The 17,912-nt window shown below is 40.7% G+C and overlaps 1 protein-coding gene across 2 annotated transcripts in view; it reads right to left on the minus strand.

The window, feature by feature from the left end:
* Positions 1-2,296: 2,296 nt before the first annotated feature.
* LOC142144884 (flavin reductase (NADPH)-like) overlaps positions 2,297-17,912 on the minus strand; it is a 16,698-nt gene continuing 1,082 nt past the window's right edge. For both annotated transcript variants that reach the window (XM_075204206.1, XM_075204197.1), the window contains exons 2-5: positions 17,810-17,912; positions 14,238-14,439; positions 8,933-9,100; positions 2,297-2,615 (exon numbers count right to left, since the gene is read on the minus strand). The exon at positions 17,810-17,912 is cut by the window's right edge. In XM_075204206.1, the coding sequence (XP_075060307.1) occupies positions 2,455-2,615; positions 8,933-9,100; positions 14,238-14,439; positions 17,810-17,912 (634 nt within the window). In that variant the 3' untranslated portion in view covers positions 2,297-2,454. The remainder of the gene's footprint in view (positions 2,616-8,932; positions 9,101-14,237; positions 14,440-17,809) is intronic.

Here is a 17,912-nt window from a genome sequence, read left to right on the forward strand (position 1 = left end):
GCACTCTGCCCTCAGGCACTCTGCCCCCCTGCATCCAGACACACTGCCCCCTCTGTCACATTGTCCCCCCTCCTCTGCTACGTTGTCCCCCCTGCTCTGCCCTCTCTCACGCTGCGTCCCCCTCCACTGCCCTCTCTCACGCTGCGTCCCCCTCCACTGCCCTCTCTCACGCTGCGTCCCCCTCCACTGCCCTCTCTCACGCTGCGTCCCCCTCCACTGCCCTCTCTCACGCTGCTCAATATTGCAGTCCTATTTTTACCCTATATCCACTACTATCCTACATTTTAATTAACGGTCGTATCCCTGGATACACCTTTCCGCTAAAAATTTGTCTAACCCTTTCTTAAACATATCTATTGAATCTGCCATCACAACCTTCCCTGGCAATGAATTCCAAATCTTGACTGCCCTTACTGTAAAGAACCTCTTCCTTTTACAGCGGGGAGAATTCCATCACATTCTCTGTTTTGCTCACACAATCAACTTGGTGGTACTGAGCTTTTAAAAAAATAAAAGTGACATGCAGGAGTTGTTGTCTGTGTCCAGAAATAATTCGGGTCATTTTTAGCATTCCGCGACAGCATGTAGGAGATTGCAGCTGCTGCAAGAAGAATCAAATTTGAGGGGGAATGTACTTTAGTCCAGTGCAGTGGAGAATGCTTTCCGTGTTGTTCAAATTGCTGAAACCACTCTAAGTAGTCACCTGTGAAGTGAGTTCAGACACTGTTAGCTTGAGTCAAATGATTCCCCTAATTAGACTTTTGGAAAAGCAGCTAAAGAAATTGAAGGAGGAGATGAAACAAAGCAATTCTGCTAACTATGCAGGACTTGTAGATTAAGTACTGTATTCGCTTCGCCAGGATCCAAGAGCTATCAACATCTTGAAATCAGATCACTACATTTTGACAACTGTGCATGATCCTAGAATTAAGAGCTATGTCTTCTCTTTCTTTCCAGCTGACCCAGATCTGAAGAGATGCAATGAGCTCCCGGTCAGCAAGCTGACAGCTCAAGTGGTACATGACACGTGCTCCCGGAGCCCTCTGTGTCATGACTGCTTTGTTATGGTGCCAGTCATGTGATGTGTGGCTGCTAGCTTGCCTAGCAACCTTGTCATTTCTCAGGTTAAAAGATCAATGCAACACCATCACTGATATACAGTTCTGCTACTTAATACTACTTTAATATAGTTCCTATACATTTGTTTTTATTACAGTACCATCTCCAATCTACAGCTGATTTTCTGACCTGCTTTAACTGGGAATACCTAGTTCAAAGCTTACCACCCAACTGTTAGAAAAGTACCACAGCAAAATGGGTGTAGTGGTTTACTATAAAAGTATCTGCCCACATTAATTTTAAATTGACTGGAAGAGAAAATAACCAGGTGCACACATTTCATTTACAATCAAAGAGTTTGGTTGACAGAGCCAAGAGAACTAAGAATCTTTAATATTAACCACCATAACTCTTTGATCCAAATCTGCATGTGCCTCATGGAGTCATTTAATACATTCCATTGAAAAATCACTTGACGTTTTGGAAATAATTAAACGAGAGGTGGGCCAATGATCAAAAATTTTCAGGGGCCCATAGTTTTTATGGGCAGCCCTGCCAGAATGGCACTGCCCTTTAAAGGAGTTGTCCAGTTTTGGATAATGCTTCTCAGTCAAAAGTCTTACCTACCGTTCGTGCCTTTAACGGCCCTCCTAACGCCTGATTTTTATCAGTTTCCAGAAGCAGTTTTTAGGATAAGGATCTCTAGTACGTCTAGTGCTTAAGCATCACAGCAGTCTGTACTATGGAAGTACGCTATGTAACTTGTATAGATTGGATTGTTCACGGGTTTTGTCCATTCTGATGCTCTATTTATTACACAATTTTGAGTGCGCATGTATGAATTACTCACCCAGACTTAATTGCTGTAAGGAGAAACCTTTGCTACTCCCAGTGAAAACAGAGATTATTACTATTATTGTTGAATTGCAAGGAGTGTTCTGTAGTGTGGAACTGTTGGAAATGGGTAACAGCAGAGGTCTCTCAGTGGTGACCCCTATGACAGCACAAATGAGGGGGGCGCTATGGAATTAGAAGCATGTCCAAAATGGTTGATTATTTTTCTGCAGAAAGATTATTTGACTGCTGTCTCATGAGCTGCTACCATGTATGCTGGCATTATGGGAATGTGGGGTTCCCAGTATTCAGCTGCAGCAATTAACCATATGCGTTCATATAGTGAATTTTCAATATGTCAATATTTTGTTTTGAATAACATACAATGTATACAGTAACTTACTCATTTTATTTAATACATATAACTGTTAATTGCTTTGTACAAAGAAAGTCACTGAGATTTGCTAATAAAGTTTACCATAAAAAAAGTTCTAACAATATATATATTTTTTTCACTGTAGTGATTATACTGGAGCTTTTATTGCACATGTAAATGCATTCTCATTGTTTACAACACATTGCAACGATCTTCCTAATCCATTTGTCATCATTAAGGGTGGAGAGCATGAAGCGTGATACGTCATCTCGTGATATTGTATTGGTTATTGGGTAACCTTTTTCATCTGGGACAAAATAGCCTTCATAAGTTAATATTTCTTTTTCTGCAGAAAAGATTAAAAAGTAATTGATTAGCTCATTTTATATTCGTGTTTTACATTTTACTACTAATAGTACATTTAATGCTATAATAGACAATATGGCAAGAGAGATCACATGAACCCATTTATGTGAAATGGCCAGTTTAATGTGAGGTTTTTGCTTGTCAATGTTTGTTAGTACATTGGTACTGTGCTCTTAGGGAGTATGAGGGTCTGCTGGATGCTTTGAGTATTTAGAGTAACTGCAAAAAGTAAATGTGCTTGAACCAGAATGATTTAGTAGGCTTTTTTTTTGATCATTCATGTTACTGAACAACCTTATTTTTTTTCTAGATGATGACAAAATAACACTCAGTAACCGGCTTTAAATGATCAATAATATTATGAATGTTCATCTTTTAAATGGGTTTAATCACAAAGAATATTTTATAATTTGACAATATTTTTTTTAGCAGGCTTTATTACTTTTTTTCAATAATAAGATGGGGTACAAAAGAAAAACAAATAGAGGAGGGGGGATACAATCTCAATAAAACAAAAAGTCTTTGGCATGAGGAGACAGATTATATTGCAAATACACTCTACAATGCACTAATGATCAATAAGATGATTCTTCCCCAGATTGCTTGCATTCATCTCCAAAATCCTTGTATATCAGAGATTAGAAAGATGACCGAGAAATTGTTCGTATGTTTAGGAGGAGTGGGAGAAACTGGAATGAAAACTAGAATGGGAGGTCTAGGTTACAATGGCTGATCTCTCACATGGTGGGAATGCACCTTCTTAATAATGTGCAGTCCAGGAGAACCAAGTATTGGAGAATTGTATGGGAAGATGTATAATACTAGTGATATGCTCTAGATTGTGTATTTGCCAGATGTTGTTGATGAGTGTTTGAATAGTGGGGGGTGGTCTTTTATCAGCTTTTGTACATGTTTTGGCACGTCGGGGATTGGGGGTGGGAGAATGTGATGAGAGGTTGTGGGGAAGTTAGTAGAGACATATGGGTTATGAGGGGTATATGGCACTGAGTCTTGTTGGCCCCAAATACCAACATTTTACTTTATCCATGAGCAAATTGAGCTCTTGGAAACTCCTTCACATATTCATAAACAGTTTTCTGGGTTCATGGATTCATGTCTTCCTTCCAGTGTAGCTCATGCAGTTCCTTAGATGGCTGAGTTTAGGCATCTGGAGGTGTATCTACCCAGGCAGAAGGCTTCTAGCAGAGGGAAAGCTGAGGAGTCTGTTGTTTAACTTTGCTATTGAAGTTGCAGGTATTGGTAAAATGCATTTCTTGGTAAACCAAAGTGACCTTGGAGCACATAGAATTCAGGGAAATAATTCAGGGATGTTAGAACTTGATGTTAGGCTTTTTTCAGTGAACAAGCATTGGAATCTAGTCCCAGACAAAATTCTGGGTTGTCCCAGAGAGGAGCCATGTTGCAGGGATTATCTATTAGGTCAAAAGTGTGAATGCAATAGTTCCACATTGAAATCAAGAAATGCAGAGTGGGAGGGACGTGTGAGGGCTGTGGGCGGTCCTTGGATCCACCCAGAAGAGGGAGTAGGGGGAGAGCATATGAAGCAATTGGACTTCTATGAATACCTATAGCCTGGTTTTTGCATTTGAATTGGTTAGTATAATCTGCGTGAGTTGGGAAGTGAGAGAGTACATGTGGAAACATGGAAAGCCCAAATATTCCTTGAGTGTGTCTAAAACTATTTAAGGTGAATCCTAGGTCTTCTGCAGGCCCATACAAAGCATGTGACACTACCCAACCCTTTGCCTGGTATTTGACTCTGCCCTTCATCTGTGGTTTCACTTCACCTCAGGTTCAGGGTGTCTGCTCTCTGCTCCATTGGACTTCCCTGTGTTCCTCCTGTTATCCATGATATAGTTTCCTAACTCCAGGACTGTGGTGTCCGCTGTCTGCTCCTTGGGACTTACCTGTGCTCACTGTGTTTCACCATCCAGATTTGCAGCTTGATCTGGCCTCTGCTTATTTTGTGCTGCTCCCCAGTGCCATCTCTACACAGGCCACTACTAGCATTACACCCTACCTTGAATCTGTGTTGCTTGTTGCTATAGACTGTACCATTAATCTCTCCCTGCATCCGTGGCTCAAACCTGTTTGACCTGCTTTCTTGTACTGTGGTTAACCTTTCATATCCTGGAACTGTTGTTGCTATGGATTAACTTGCAATGTCTGGTGTCTGAAACATATCATTGCTTCAACTGAGTTGTTGTTTACACATTTCCTGCATCTATTGGCTTTGTTGTATATTTGCATTAATAAACATACTTCGTTTTATTCAAACACTTCTGTTTTACCTGGAGTTCTTATTAGGAATCGTAACAGTTGGGTAAGAATAATTGGTTGTAACGCTTGCCTAAGTATATTCAACTTGTGCAGTTGCCATCTAAATTTTTGGTTATTTTGAAGTAGTTGTAACTCATATTGGGGGACATTAAGGGGGGGGGCTTAAGTGTTGTCTGTATTCATTTTAAAATTCAAAATCTGGACTTTTTCTGCAATTTAGTTGTACAAAGAGGCGCGGGGATTCCTCAGAGTCTGCATAGAGAGCCAACTTATGATTCTGATCAGATTTTGAGGTTTTGTGGTCAGGGCAGATACAGTGGGCAACTATACCTGGTTCTGTTTTTGATACCCAGGGGAGAAGAGCAGCCATTTGAGTGGATTGAGGCAATTGGACTGTAATATAGCACAGAGATGCCTCTGAGGAAGGCACTGGAAACGCCCATTTCTGATAAAGTGCTTTGTATAAATTGCCAGGTGACATGGTCGAAGGCCTTTTCAGCACAATTCTCATATTTTGGGCTCTATACACTACCACAATGGATTTGAAATGAAACAACAAGATGTGCTTTAACTGCAGACTTTCAGCTTTAATTTGAGGGAATTTACATCCAAATCAGGTGAACAGTGTAGTAATTACAACAGTTTCTATATGTGCCTCCCACTTTTTAAGGGACCAAAATTAAAGGGACAAACTAAACAATCCTACATCAAACTTTCACTTTTTAATACTTTGTTGCAAATCCTTTGCAGTCAATTACAGCCTGAAGTCTGGAACGCAGAGACATCACCAGATGCTGGGTTTCATCCCTGGTGATGCACTGCCAGGCCTCTACTGCAAATGTCTTCAGTTCCTGCTTGTTCTTGGGACATTTTCCCTTCAGTTTTGTTTTCATCAAGTGAAATGCATGCTCAATCTAATTCAGGTCAGGTGATTGACTTGGCCATTGCATAACATTCCACTTTTTTGCCTTAAAAAACTCTTTGGTTGCTTTTGCAGTATGCTTCGGGTCATTGTCCATCTGCACTGTGAAGCGCCGTCCAATTAGTTCTGAAGCATTTGACTGAATATGAGCAGATAATATTGCCCGAAACACTTCAGAATTCATCCTGCTGCTTTTGTCAGCAGTCACATTATCAATAAATATAAGGGAACCAGTTCCATTGGCAGCCATACATGCCCACGCCATGACACTACCACCACCATGCTTCACTGATGAGGTGGTATGTTTTGGATCATGAGCAGTTCCTTTCCTTCTCCATACTCTTCTCTTGCCATCACTCTGGTACAAGTTGATCTTTGTCTCATCCGTCCATAGAATGTTGTTCCAGAACTGTAATGGCTTTTTTAGATGTTGTTTGCCAAACTCTAATCTGGTCTTCCTGTTTTTGTGGCTCACAAATGGTTTACATCTTGTGGTGAACCCTCTATATTCACTCTTGTGAAGTCTTCTCTTGATTGTTAACTTTGACACATATACACCTACCTCCTGGAGAGTGTTCTTGATTTGGCCAACTGTTGTGAAGGGGTTTTTCTTCACCAGGGAAAAAATTCTTCTGTCATCCACCACAGTTGTTTTCCGTGGTCTTCCGGGTCTTTTGGTGTTGCTGAGCTCTCCGGTGCGTACTTTCTTTTTAAGAATGTTCCAAACAGTTGATTTAGCCATACCTAATGTTTTTGTTATCTCTCTGATGTGTTTGTTTTGATTTTTCAGCCTAATGATGGCTTGCTTCACTGATAGTGACAGCTCTTTGGTTCTCATATTGAGAGTCGACAGCAACAGATTCCAAATGCAAATGTCACACCTAGAATCAACTCCAGACCTTTTACCTGCTTAATTGATGATGAAATAACGAGGGAGTAGCCCACATATATCCATGAAATAGCTTTTGAGTCGATTGTCCCATTATTTTGGTCCCTTAAAAAGTGGGAGGCACATATAGGTAGCCAAAATTTTTAATACATAAACAAAATATATGCCCATCCACTCTTTGGTGTTGTGCCCCCATCCCTGCTATTTCTTACCTTAGCAGGAGGGAGGTACATCCTCTGTTCTTCAAACTGGGAGTGTAACACTTGGCTGTGACATCATAGCCAAACGCCACACTCCTATCGTAACACTGATAAAAGAAGCAGCAACCTGCAGCATCACATTTTAGAGGCTGCCAGCTGCTTCTCCTTCATGTCAGCGTACTCAGTGTGGTCATACCGTGGGGGTATTAAAACGGGTTGGGTACAATCTGTCGACAATGAACATGTCGACAGTTTCATTATGTCTACATGGCTAAAATGTCAATATTGTAAATGTTGTTGAGTTGTAAAGTTGACAATCATTTTTCAGTCGAAATTAAAACAGCAATGCCGGCAATACAGTCAATAGTACCACAGAGGATTTTCTTTTTAATTTCTTACAAGTAAACTGATATTTACAAGTGGGGGTGTGTGTGTTTTATTTACATTTTTTTTAGTGCACTACTACACGTTCCAGCGGAACTTGGGTGTCAGGATATGCTGGCTCTTGTGGATACCCAGGTGCCAACATGCCCTGGCACCCATGGGTATGCTGATGCATGTAGTACTACAGAAACCAGCATGTCCAAACTATTATTGGCAGCCTGGGCTTGTTGGGACCTGTAGTGCACCTGGGACAAAATGGTGTTTTTAATATAGCATTTTTGTTATTAACCCACACCCAATGCCCAGGGGTGTGAGACCCATGCTTCTTGTTCCCCTGTTTGTTCTAGTACCAGCCAAGGCTGGCAGCACTAGGGTTAGGTAAGCTGTTTGGGAAATGGGGCTAGCAAGCGTTTTTGTTTTTTTTTTTCACATTGTGTTCCGTTTTTGTTTTACTGTATTGTACTGGGGGTGTATTTACTGTATTGTACTGGAGAGTGTATTTACTGTATTCACTGTATTTCCTGTATTATACTGGAGGGTGAATTTACTGTTAACTGTATTTACTGTATTGCACTGGAGTGTGTGTGTTTACTGTAGTAACTGTATTTACTGTATTGTACTGGGGGTGTATTTACTGTAGTGACTGTATTTACTGTATTGTACTGGGGGTGTATTTACTGTAGTAACTGTATTTACTGTATTGTACTGGGAGTGTATTTACTGTATTTACGGTATTATGCCTACCGTGGGTATGTACTGTATTGCCATCGGCAGCATTGCCGTTTAAATGTAGACATTGTGATTGTCAAATTTACAACTTTTCAACATTCACAATGTGGACATTGTAACCATGTAGACATAATGAACATGTCGATATTATGGTGGTATTCATTGTTGACAGATTGACTGAGTGACAGTGTTCCAATTAAAAACACTGCATGAGTAACATTGGTGCCCTAGGCAACCATCTAGATCTGCCTACTATTAGTGCCAGCCCTGATTGTAATGTTGTTTCAGGAGTACAGAAGCTATTCATTTCAAGTTGTTTCAGCTTGAACTTTGGAACCATTTGCTAAACTGGAGTTCCTAGTTAATTATATTAAGATTGTTTTAAACAAACAGAAGTACATTTGAATAACTAATGTTCTCTATGTATTATGTTGCTAACACTTATGGTTGAGTATTTTCTTTACCGCTTATTTGATTTTCAATTTTTCGTGTGCTAAGGAGAAATTCTTATGGTTTGTTGTAATCAAAACCCAATTCTTCACTTTTCACTGCTGGATTATCTTGTTTTATTTTTAAAAATGTTGCAGGATGAGTGTATGAGGTAAATTCATTGTTCATGCTGTAAATGTAACAGGCGTAAGTACGTTATTTTTATGTGCAGTTTTTTAGAGCTTATTATGTTTACACAAATGCGTCCAACTCAAGGTGAGTCCATAGCTTATTATATTCTCTCCACTACTTGTCTTGAACTACTTACTTCTACTCCCTTTCCCTTAAATATAAAATTTTTCCATCTAATTAAAATAAAATCCTCAACTTATTACTTTTTACATATTTTGTAGCTTGTAAAGTAATGGTCATATGATGCCTACCTGTTGCTGGTGTGTTTTGAAGTCCTGGTGGTCTTACCACAGTCCAGTTAAGATCAGAACATTCTTTTTCTAGGTATTTTTCCATCTCAAACATGTTTGTGAGCACACTTTTAATTAGAGGTATGAGCAGATTGCGCACAAAGAATGAAGAGTTCTGCGCTGAGCTAGCTGAGAAAAGAAAGACAAATGTTTATGTATAGTGCATGAAAAAAAATGTTGTCAATTGTTTTGTAAATTTAAAAACAGGTTTTCCATGGCCAGACCCTAAATGATTTGGGGGTGGTTATCCACATTACAGGTCAGACAGGATGTTTTTTGTTTTAAAATTTGAGGCGCTAAGAATGCATACAACTCAGCTATTTATGAGACTTGTTCTGCCAATGTCTTCCCGAATGAGATTAAAATTAGCTACACTGCTTAATAAAGGAGAACTCCAGAAAAAAAACATTTTTTTTTTTTTTTACTAGGAATGCCACTCTTGTCAGCTAATAGAAAAACAGGGGCCAATGCAGAAGCCTGGATGATTTTGAAGGCAAGTTCAGTGTAGTAAGAGCAGGTTATGAGATACATTTAACAATTACATAATTTTAACAACTACATAAAGTGAGAGAGACTAGAGAGATCTTTATTTAGAAATCCGATATGCATCTGGAGAGCATTCAATCTAGCACAGACCCGCCAGCAAATTTCAGAGGGGGAATATACTAGTATATATAGCATGAACCCATGAAAAGGAAAAAAAAAACCTTTAACGGATTATAAATGGGTACTACACAATATTTGGTTGCTTCCATTGGACGAGTACAGGTAAAACTTTGTCCACGTGAACTGGACATGTGTCATTCTCTTAGAATGGTAAGTCAACTGAGCACATATCCAACCATTTACTTTTTGATAAAGGTTTTGGCATACTGACTTAGGCTAGGTACACACTGAAGAATTTTCCGACCGACGTGTTATCTCAAATCATCATCATCATCATCATTTATTTATATAGCGCCACTAAATCCGCAGCGCTGTACAGAGAACTCACTCACATCAGTCCCTGCTCCATTGGAATTTACAGTCTAAATTCCCTAACATACACACACACACAAACAGACACCAGGGTCAATTTGACTCAAATGGTTGTACCTACGACTGAAGGTTTGGCGATTCATGCATACACATTGACAAGATTTACCTTCAGATCTGTGCTCTTCATCTGGTCCTCTAGTCTTCACAGAATGACCACAATATTCATTCATTCACTATTGTAACATTGTCACACTGATTTAAACCGCCTTGTTATAGCTATCCTCATGTCGAATTTCGTTAGCTTCTGTTAAACGAACAAATGAGTTATTCCTTCTACAGCACTCTCTACATTTATTCACCAAGACATTTATCGCTAGCATAGGCTGAAAAGAACATGAGTCAGTACACTCTATGGAGAACGTGAGCATGAGTGCATACACACTACATGATTGGTCGGAAAATATTAAACAGTATGACCAACCAAATGAAACGAAGATCAGCACTTTGGGACGAGTTTAGATCATCGTGTCACTATACACACTCACACGATATCTGACCCGGCACTTTGGGACAACTTTAGATCATCGTGTAATTATACACACTCACACGATATCTGACCAAACGGTCGGATGTCGGCTGATTGGAGGTTATTCGTGCAATCTTCAGGCCAGTGTGTACCTAGCCATCTGATAGCTAGATAGAATTTGACAGATGACAATTGCACAAAGCACCAATAGGAAAACAAACAATGCCCAGCAATTTAATTGTAGTGACAAATCATCTAGAAGCATTGTTGCAGATCCTTAGCAGGCCTCTATGAATCTAAGTGAATTAGGTGGCGGTAGGTGTTCCTTGTGAAATATGTTGTGTACTTCACAAATAAGTAGAATTTCCTCCTCACTAGCATGTCTTAGAGAACTCCTCTCTCTTAGAAAAATTTTAAAAAAATATTTGGTTAAGTATCAGTCAAGGCGCAGGATTTTTTGTTTGGGTGAAGGGCAGTTGTTTTCTCATACTGTGATGTATTGATCTAAGTATTCCACATATAGCAATTTACACACATATGAGTGGTCAACAGTACCTGACGTGGGCCCATCCCCCTGGGTTCCAAAAAGGACTTTCTCTGATGCACCTTAACATACACCGAATTACCTGGCTGAATTGACACATTCAGTATTATTTTTTTGGGTAATGCAACTTGCACTTGTAAAGGGAGAAACTTAATACATTTGATAAGTGTCTTGAAATTGTTCAGAATCAGTATATCAGCCAGCTGACAAGAATACCTTACAACTTTCTTACTATGCCAGATTCCCGACCATGGTCTTATCTGTGTGAAGTTTGTATGTTCTCCCTGTGCTTGCGTGGGTTTCCTCCGGGTGCTCCGGTTTCCTCCCACACTCCAAAAACATACTGGTAGATTAATTGGCTGCTATCAAAAATTGACCCTAGTCTCTACCTGTCTGTCTGGATGTATATGTCTATGCGTGTGAGTGTGTGTCTATATTAGGGGATTTAGACTGTAAGCTCCAATGGGGCAGGGACTGATGTGAATGAGTTTTCTGTACAGCGCTGCGGAATTAGTGGCACTATATAAATAAATGATGATGATGCCAGTACAGTTGGTGGCTTCTGTTTAAGTTGAACAAAGGAGTCCCAAACATTTGCATGAAATCCTTAAGCAACTTTTTGCTGACAGTGACTGTCACTGCTTTTGCACATGAGTAAGTTTCAATCCAACCAGAGTATGTGTACACAATTCCAAAGTGCAAAATGTTTTCATAAAACCCCCACCCTGTTGTAGGGATTATGATTAGGAGCTAGCAAGAACTAAATCCCCCAACAGCCCCTGCACCTAGAGAGAGAGAGCTTCTGTACTACACATGAAAGAGATCTGTAGCCAGGTCCCTGAGGGAGTGTGCCAGGAAGAGTGGTGCAAAGGCAAAGAGATTGTAAAAGAGAAGTGCAGGCTAGAGGAGTGTACTGTTTGGCAGTAGAGAGTTGCAGGATAGCACTTTCCGTTGGGGATAACAGGAGATCTGCTAGAGGGTCCCATCTGTCAGTTTCCTTAATGACTCAGGCCCTACAGTGTCTACAAACTCTGTGTACTGAGTTGCACTTTACCTGTGCTGAGCTGCACTTTACCTGTAGGCAGAGCATAGCTCCTGTGTCCTTCAAATATTCTACCTCTTTTCCTAGCACAGTACAAGTAACAAAAGGACCTAATTGTTCTTAGGGGACCAATGGTGCGATAGTTGTGCCATTTGATCCAGAAAAGTAGTCATTTGGATTGAACATTTTTAGGGAACGGAAAGTTTGTTCACTTGATCTATTTTGATATTATGCTTTCCAATGCCCACCCTGACCATATCTATAAAGGTAGGTGTTAGGGTATGTTTGAAATGAAAATCCTTCTCCATTTCCATTACCTCTGCCTCTAACCCTAGCTCTAAACCGCCCTAGCCAACTACATCATTTGTTACTGAAATAAGTATCGGTGATATAATCCCACTTATTCATTGGTTGTCATATCCATTTCTCTCTTTTTTTTTCCTTCTAGGGCAATTTGTAAATTACAAACACCTTTTTAACTCATGAAGGTCTAGCTGTTAAGACTCACTTCCACAAGGTACAGTGTAGTAAGTACAGGTTGTCAATATTAAAATTCAAGTAGAGGTGCTTGGAAGAAGAAGGTGGTGGTAAGCAGCTTCCAGGTTTAGGGCTTGTAGACGAGGGATCACTGTGGCTCTACTAATAAAAGTGTTTATTAGTTGCATGAATTGCTTCCCTTGTAGTTACTGGTAACTACTGTAGTTAAATCACATTATATTTGAACTAGTCAATGTAATCTTATGTGGTCACCAAAAGCCAAGCCTTGTAGTTTGCAGTAATGTAGTATTGCAGTTCACTCCTCACAGCTTGCTGAACTAAAAAATTCTTATCTGTGGCACAATGAACATGTCTGCCCGTACATGGGATTTATACACTCTAATTGATACACCTGAACATTTGATATCGGACATGGTTTCTATTACGGAACTTTCATGTAATCATGTACATGTCGCTACAGAAGAAAGTATACATCTTTGTAACTAACAATACATTATTACACTATTTTTCTGTCTCCTGTTTAATGGACAATACAACTTTGTTTCTGATTCATCTTCGAAATGCAAGTCCATTGCGTGCCATATCTTGCTTGAAAGTGCTCTAGGCATGCAGCAGAAAATAAGTGCATGCAATTCATGTCGAACGCAAATGATTATTATGACTTGTAGGATAGAACAGGGGTGGGAAGGGGCGGACTAACGTAGCCAGTGTACAGTAAGGGCTTGCCGAGCATATGTACATGTGCCCGATTCAAGTTTAGGGCATCTCTTTGGTACCTGGTTTTTAAGCTGTATCATTTGCACCAGCTACAGGGCAGGTGTCAGACATGATTACACTTAAATATGCCAGAATATGTGTTTGCAAGTAAGCTATAAAAATGCATTTTACGTAAAGTAAATATTAAGATCATCCTGATTTATGCATCTCGTGTGTGAGTTTATGTGTATACACACACACATACACACACTAGAGATGTTCACTGACCCCTGTGTTACCCGTTTCTGTGTGAGCAATGTCACTGGAGACTGGAGAGTGTCAAGAACACTGCTACCCCTGTTTCTGTGTGAACAATGGTACTGAGCAATGTCACTGGAGAATAGAGAGTGACAAGAACACTGCTACCCCTGATTCTGTGTGAGCAATGGCCCTGGATCTCCTGGGGAGGGAGGTACTTATGGATTCCAAAACCCACAAGATCCGACAATGCAACAATGACGTTTTGCCTCGATTTAGATCCGAGGACACGTGAAAGTAGCGAGCTGGTTCGTGAGCCTATTCGGATCCCCTAAGTTCGGGTGGGTTCGGTTTTCAGAAAACCGAGCCCGAGCATCTCTTTAATGCGTTCTGATGGGATTATATTGCACATATGCATGTGCATATCCTGCACTGTGTTATGTCTGTCTACATAGGGCGAGTAACGTATAGCCAGAGTGTATGTATACTCAGATTGAAATGGAAACGTTTCTTGAGATACACTTGTATTTGAATAAAGGCATACAAGTTGCGTGCAGTTTTTTTAAATGCAAATTGCGTTCATATCGCATTCGAAGATGAATCAGGACCTTTAAGTCTAAACCCAGAGTGGGGGTAACTATTTCATAATCTTAATTCAGGACCTAATAGAAGTTGGTTATACAAGACCTTGACTAGGGTAGAAAGATTGAGTGTTTATACGTACTATCAGTATACCATGAAGTCATTGTCACCATCCTGTTCACTCCACTCTGACGCATGGCACTTACAATGGCAGTCATGGAGTCTGTGTATCCACTGATGGATGAAAACATTTTATATGGGAATCCCAAACAAGATAGAACTGCATCCTGTCCTTTGAAATGTTCTGTTAATGATTCTGATGAAAATATATTGCCATCTACCACCTGGAAAATAAATGTGCCTATTAACGCATTTATTTACAACAATAAATTTACTGTATAACTTGTCTCAATTATTATTATTAAGTTCGGTATTATAAAAATAAATAACACTTTCACATACTGCCATTCACTCTTATAACTAACTGTCTTTAACGATAGAGAAAACCGCCATGTAAATATAATTATTTTTTTTACTTTGATGCAAAATATTGCAGCTCTCTGTAAAACATTGACCTTTAGTGCAGCAAAGACGCTGACATGTATAAATGTTGCTTTTCAGTTATGAGACAGCAGGAGAAAAATTTCATTGGTTTGCTGACAAATTTTATTATAAAATAGGGAAAATAAATGTATGACATGTCATCTCTGCTTGAGGCTGTCACTTCCAAGAGACACAGAGCTGGTGTAAACCAGACAGGACTCGATTAAGGGTTCAGGCCCTCCTAGACTAATACAATCATAGCACCTCCCCCACCCCCCTGTCCTTACACCCTTTACCCCCAACCAATGGTTCCACTCACATGTTTTCAAACCTCTGCTTCATTTGTCATTAAAAGGGTCATGGCAATCTTTGTCACTCATTTTCTTATATTAATATACGAACTGTATAAAAAGGAACAGAGGCGTAAATGAGCTCTACTGAGGGTGAAGATAAAGGGGGCTCTCGCGCTCCTGCGACTATCACCGTCCTTTTCTCTCCTATTCAATTATCTTCACTCACCAAAGGATGACTCATTGGGGCGTATTCAATTGTCGGCGGAAACGATGAAAATCGTTTAGGGCATAACGGTAGTAGTTTTTACACGGCGGGATTTCCGGACAATTGAATACGCCCCATTGTCTTCAGTCTTTACCATGGGATTTGTCAAGATTAAACAATATATATTCTTTCTTTCATGTTTTCTTTTTACTTTGAAGAACATCTATTCTCTTATATTTTAAAACCAATTTTAAAATAATTTTCAGTTTATCCTCTCCCTGTCACAACTTTGCACCCTCAAATATTATGCTCCTCCCCAAAAGACTATAGCATAATCCACCAATTAGATAATCAGGCCTGAAACCAGAAATAAAAAGTGTTCCTTTGCCACAAAAACTTATATATATACACCAGTTCTCTTTGTCTAGGGCTATATTGATTGTGAGCTTGCAGCTTAGATGAGACAATGTTAATGCTGGTGGTCCCAAATCTTGCATTAATGGAAGGTACTGTATTTCAGAAGCTAAACAAATTTAAACAATAGGCAGTTATAGCTGATTGGATGATACAGCTTAACCAAATAATTGCAGTCACAATAGTCTACTGCCCATTGTTTACATTTAACCTTTTTAAAGTGGATCAGTCACCTACACACAGTGGCATTTGTCTTGTGGGCGGAACCAGTATTTAGCCTATCAATTTTCCAGGAACCGGTGACATTATTGAGGCACTTTATTAGCCCTGACTTATGTTCATAAAGTATAGGTCCCTGATGAATTGATACACTACATTCGTATGAATCAAGTGTTGAACTAGAGGGGAGGTGGGGCAATTTAGTGCCCCGTCCCCTTTTTCACTCCTAGCAGGGGCTGCCTGCCTGCAGCAGTACAATATTTACATGTGTCTGTCAGCAGGGTCAGGCAGGCAGAGGATGCTGCCAGCCATTCTGATTGTGTGTAAAAAAAACAATCAGAGCGACTAGGCAGGATTGTCTGTCTGCCTCTCAGCCAACAGGCACATGTATATTGTGTGTAGCCGCAGGCAGCCAGTCCCTGTTAGGGGGGCTGGGGCGATTGCTCCGATCACCCCCCTCTGGATCCGCCACTGGTATATTAGTTGAGCCCACAAAATGTGTAAGTGTTTGTGGAGTTTGTATGTTCTTCCTATGTTTGCGTGCCTCCGGGTGCTCCAGTTTCCTCCCACATTCCAAAAATATACTGGTAGGTTAATTGGCCCTAGTGTCTCTCTCTTTCTCTTTCTCTCTCTCTCTCTCTCTCTCTCTCTCTCTCTCTCTCTATCTCTCTCTCTGTGCATGTTAGGAAATTTAGACTGTAAGCCCCAATGGGGCAGGAACTGAGCAAGTTCTCTGTACAGTGCTGTGGAATTAGTGGTGCTCATAGGCAAACCGAGGGGGGTTTTTTTCCTAGTGCCTGGAAACCCCCCTCATCCAAGCCTGGGGCACTGTATAATTGAGGTGGCTGGACCCTGCTCTCACTTCACACGGCTCTGCTTGAAAAGGGAGAGCTGCGTGCACCTAACAGTAGTGCACGCAGCATTGCCCATGTATATTATGGGGATAGGAAGAGTTGGAGAGCAGCCAAGCACTGTCCAAAATTATAGCCACGCCCCCATGCATTCTGGTCACGCCCACTGGCGGTGTTGTGTGGAAACCCCCCTCTACAAATCCTGCGTTTGCCCCTGGTGCTATATAAATAGCTACTAATGATGAAGTGTACAAGTGACAGATCCACTTTTTGAGCTTGCATCAGATGCAAGCTCAAGCAGGGGTGAACTACAGAAGTTTCAGAACTTGGGAACTCTGCATTTCTACTTGTTTAGGGGTGGGGCAGGGTTCTTTGAAAAAAAAAAAGTGTTTGCATGGATTACCCCATTAAAAAATAATAATAAAAAAAATAAGCTGCTTGGTAAATAAAATATGCTCTAACTCAGCAAGCCGGCTGATCAGAAGAAAAAAGTGAGTAATATATGATAGCATATCTTCCAACTTTGTAACTGTTCAAATTGGGACAGAAAGCTGACACATAATGGCCACATCACAATAGGGGCATCGCCACAGTGCGGGGGCTTACTTAGGCTCAGGGGCGGATCTAGGAAATTGCTATACCTGGGGCGATGTGGGGGGGGGGGGGGATTTAGGCCCCGCCCCCTTTCCGACTTCTAAGGCTGCCGACGGCTGCACAGTATGTGCAGGTCCGCTCGGCAGTGACCGTGTGCTGCCCCGCTGCTCTGATTGTGTTTAAAACACAATCAGAGCAGCCGGGCAGCACACTGTCACACTGTGCAGCTGTCGGCAGCAAGCCCCTGCTAGGGGCCCCCCCCCTGGATCCGCCACTGCTTAGGCTGCCCTTTGCCCTCTTCCACTGCCCTCAAAAGACCCCTTGGTTACTCTGCACACCTGTGGCTCCCCGGTCAGGAGCGCAGGACAGAGCCCTCGAATTGAGACTGTCCTGCCTAAATTTGGACAATTGGCAGGTAGGCAATCGCTAGCTATACATAGCAAGATGCTAATTCACAACAAAACAAGTTCAACAAAACTACTCTGGAAAATATCCAACATATTACAAAAGTCTGGTGTTGCCAATGCTATATTTTCAACAACAATGCATTTGGTACCAGAAAGCAAAATAATAAGGTACATTTACTTATGTCTACCTTAAGATTCTCATGCTGGATAGTCATTTTACTGACATTTCTCACAATAGCTGTTACTTCATGTCCATCTTTCAAGGCTTGGGAAACCAAGTACAAACCAGTC

Source organism: Mixophyes fleayi, chromosome 1, assembly GCF_038048845.1.
Source record: "Mixophyes fleayi isolate aMixFle1 chromosome 1, aMixFle1.hap1, whole genome shotgun sequence".
NCBI classification, from domain to species: Eukaryota; Metazoa; Chordata; class Amphibia; order Anura; family Limnodynastidae; genus Mixophyes; species Mixophyes fleayi.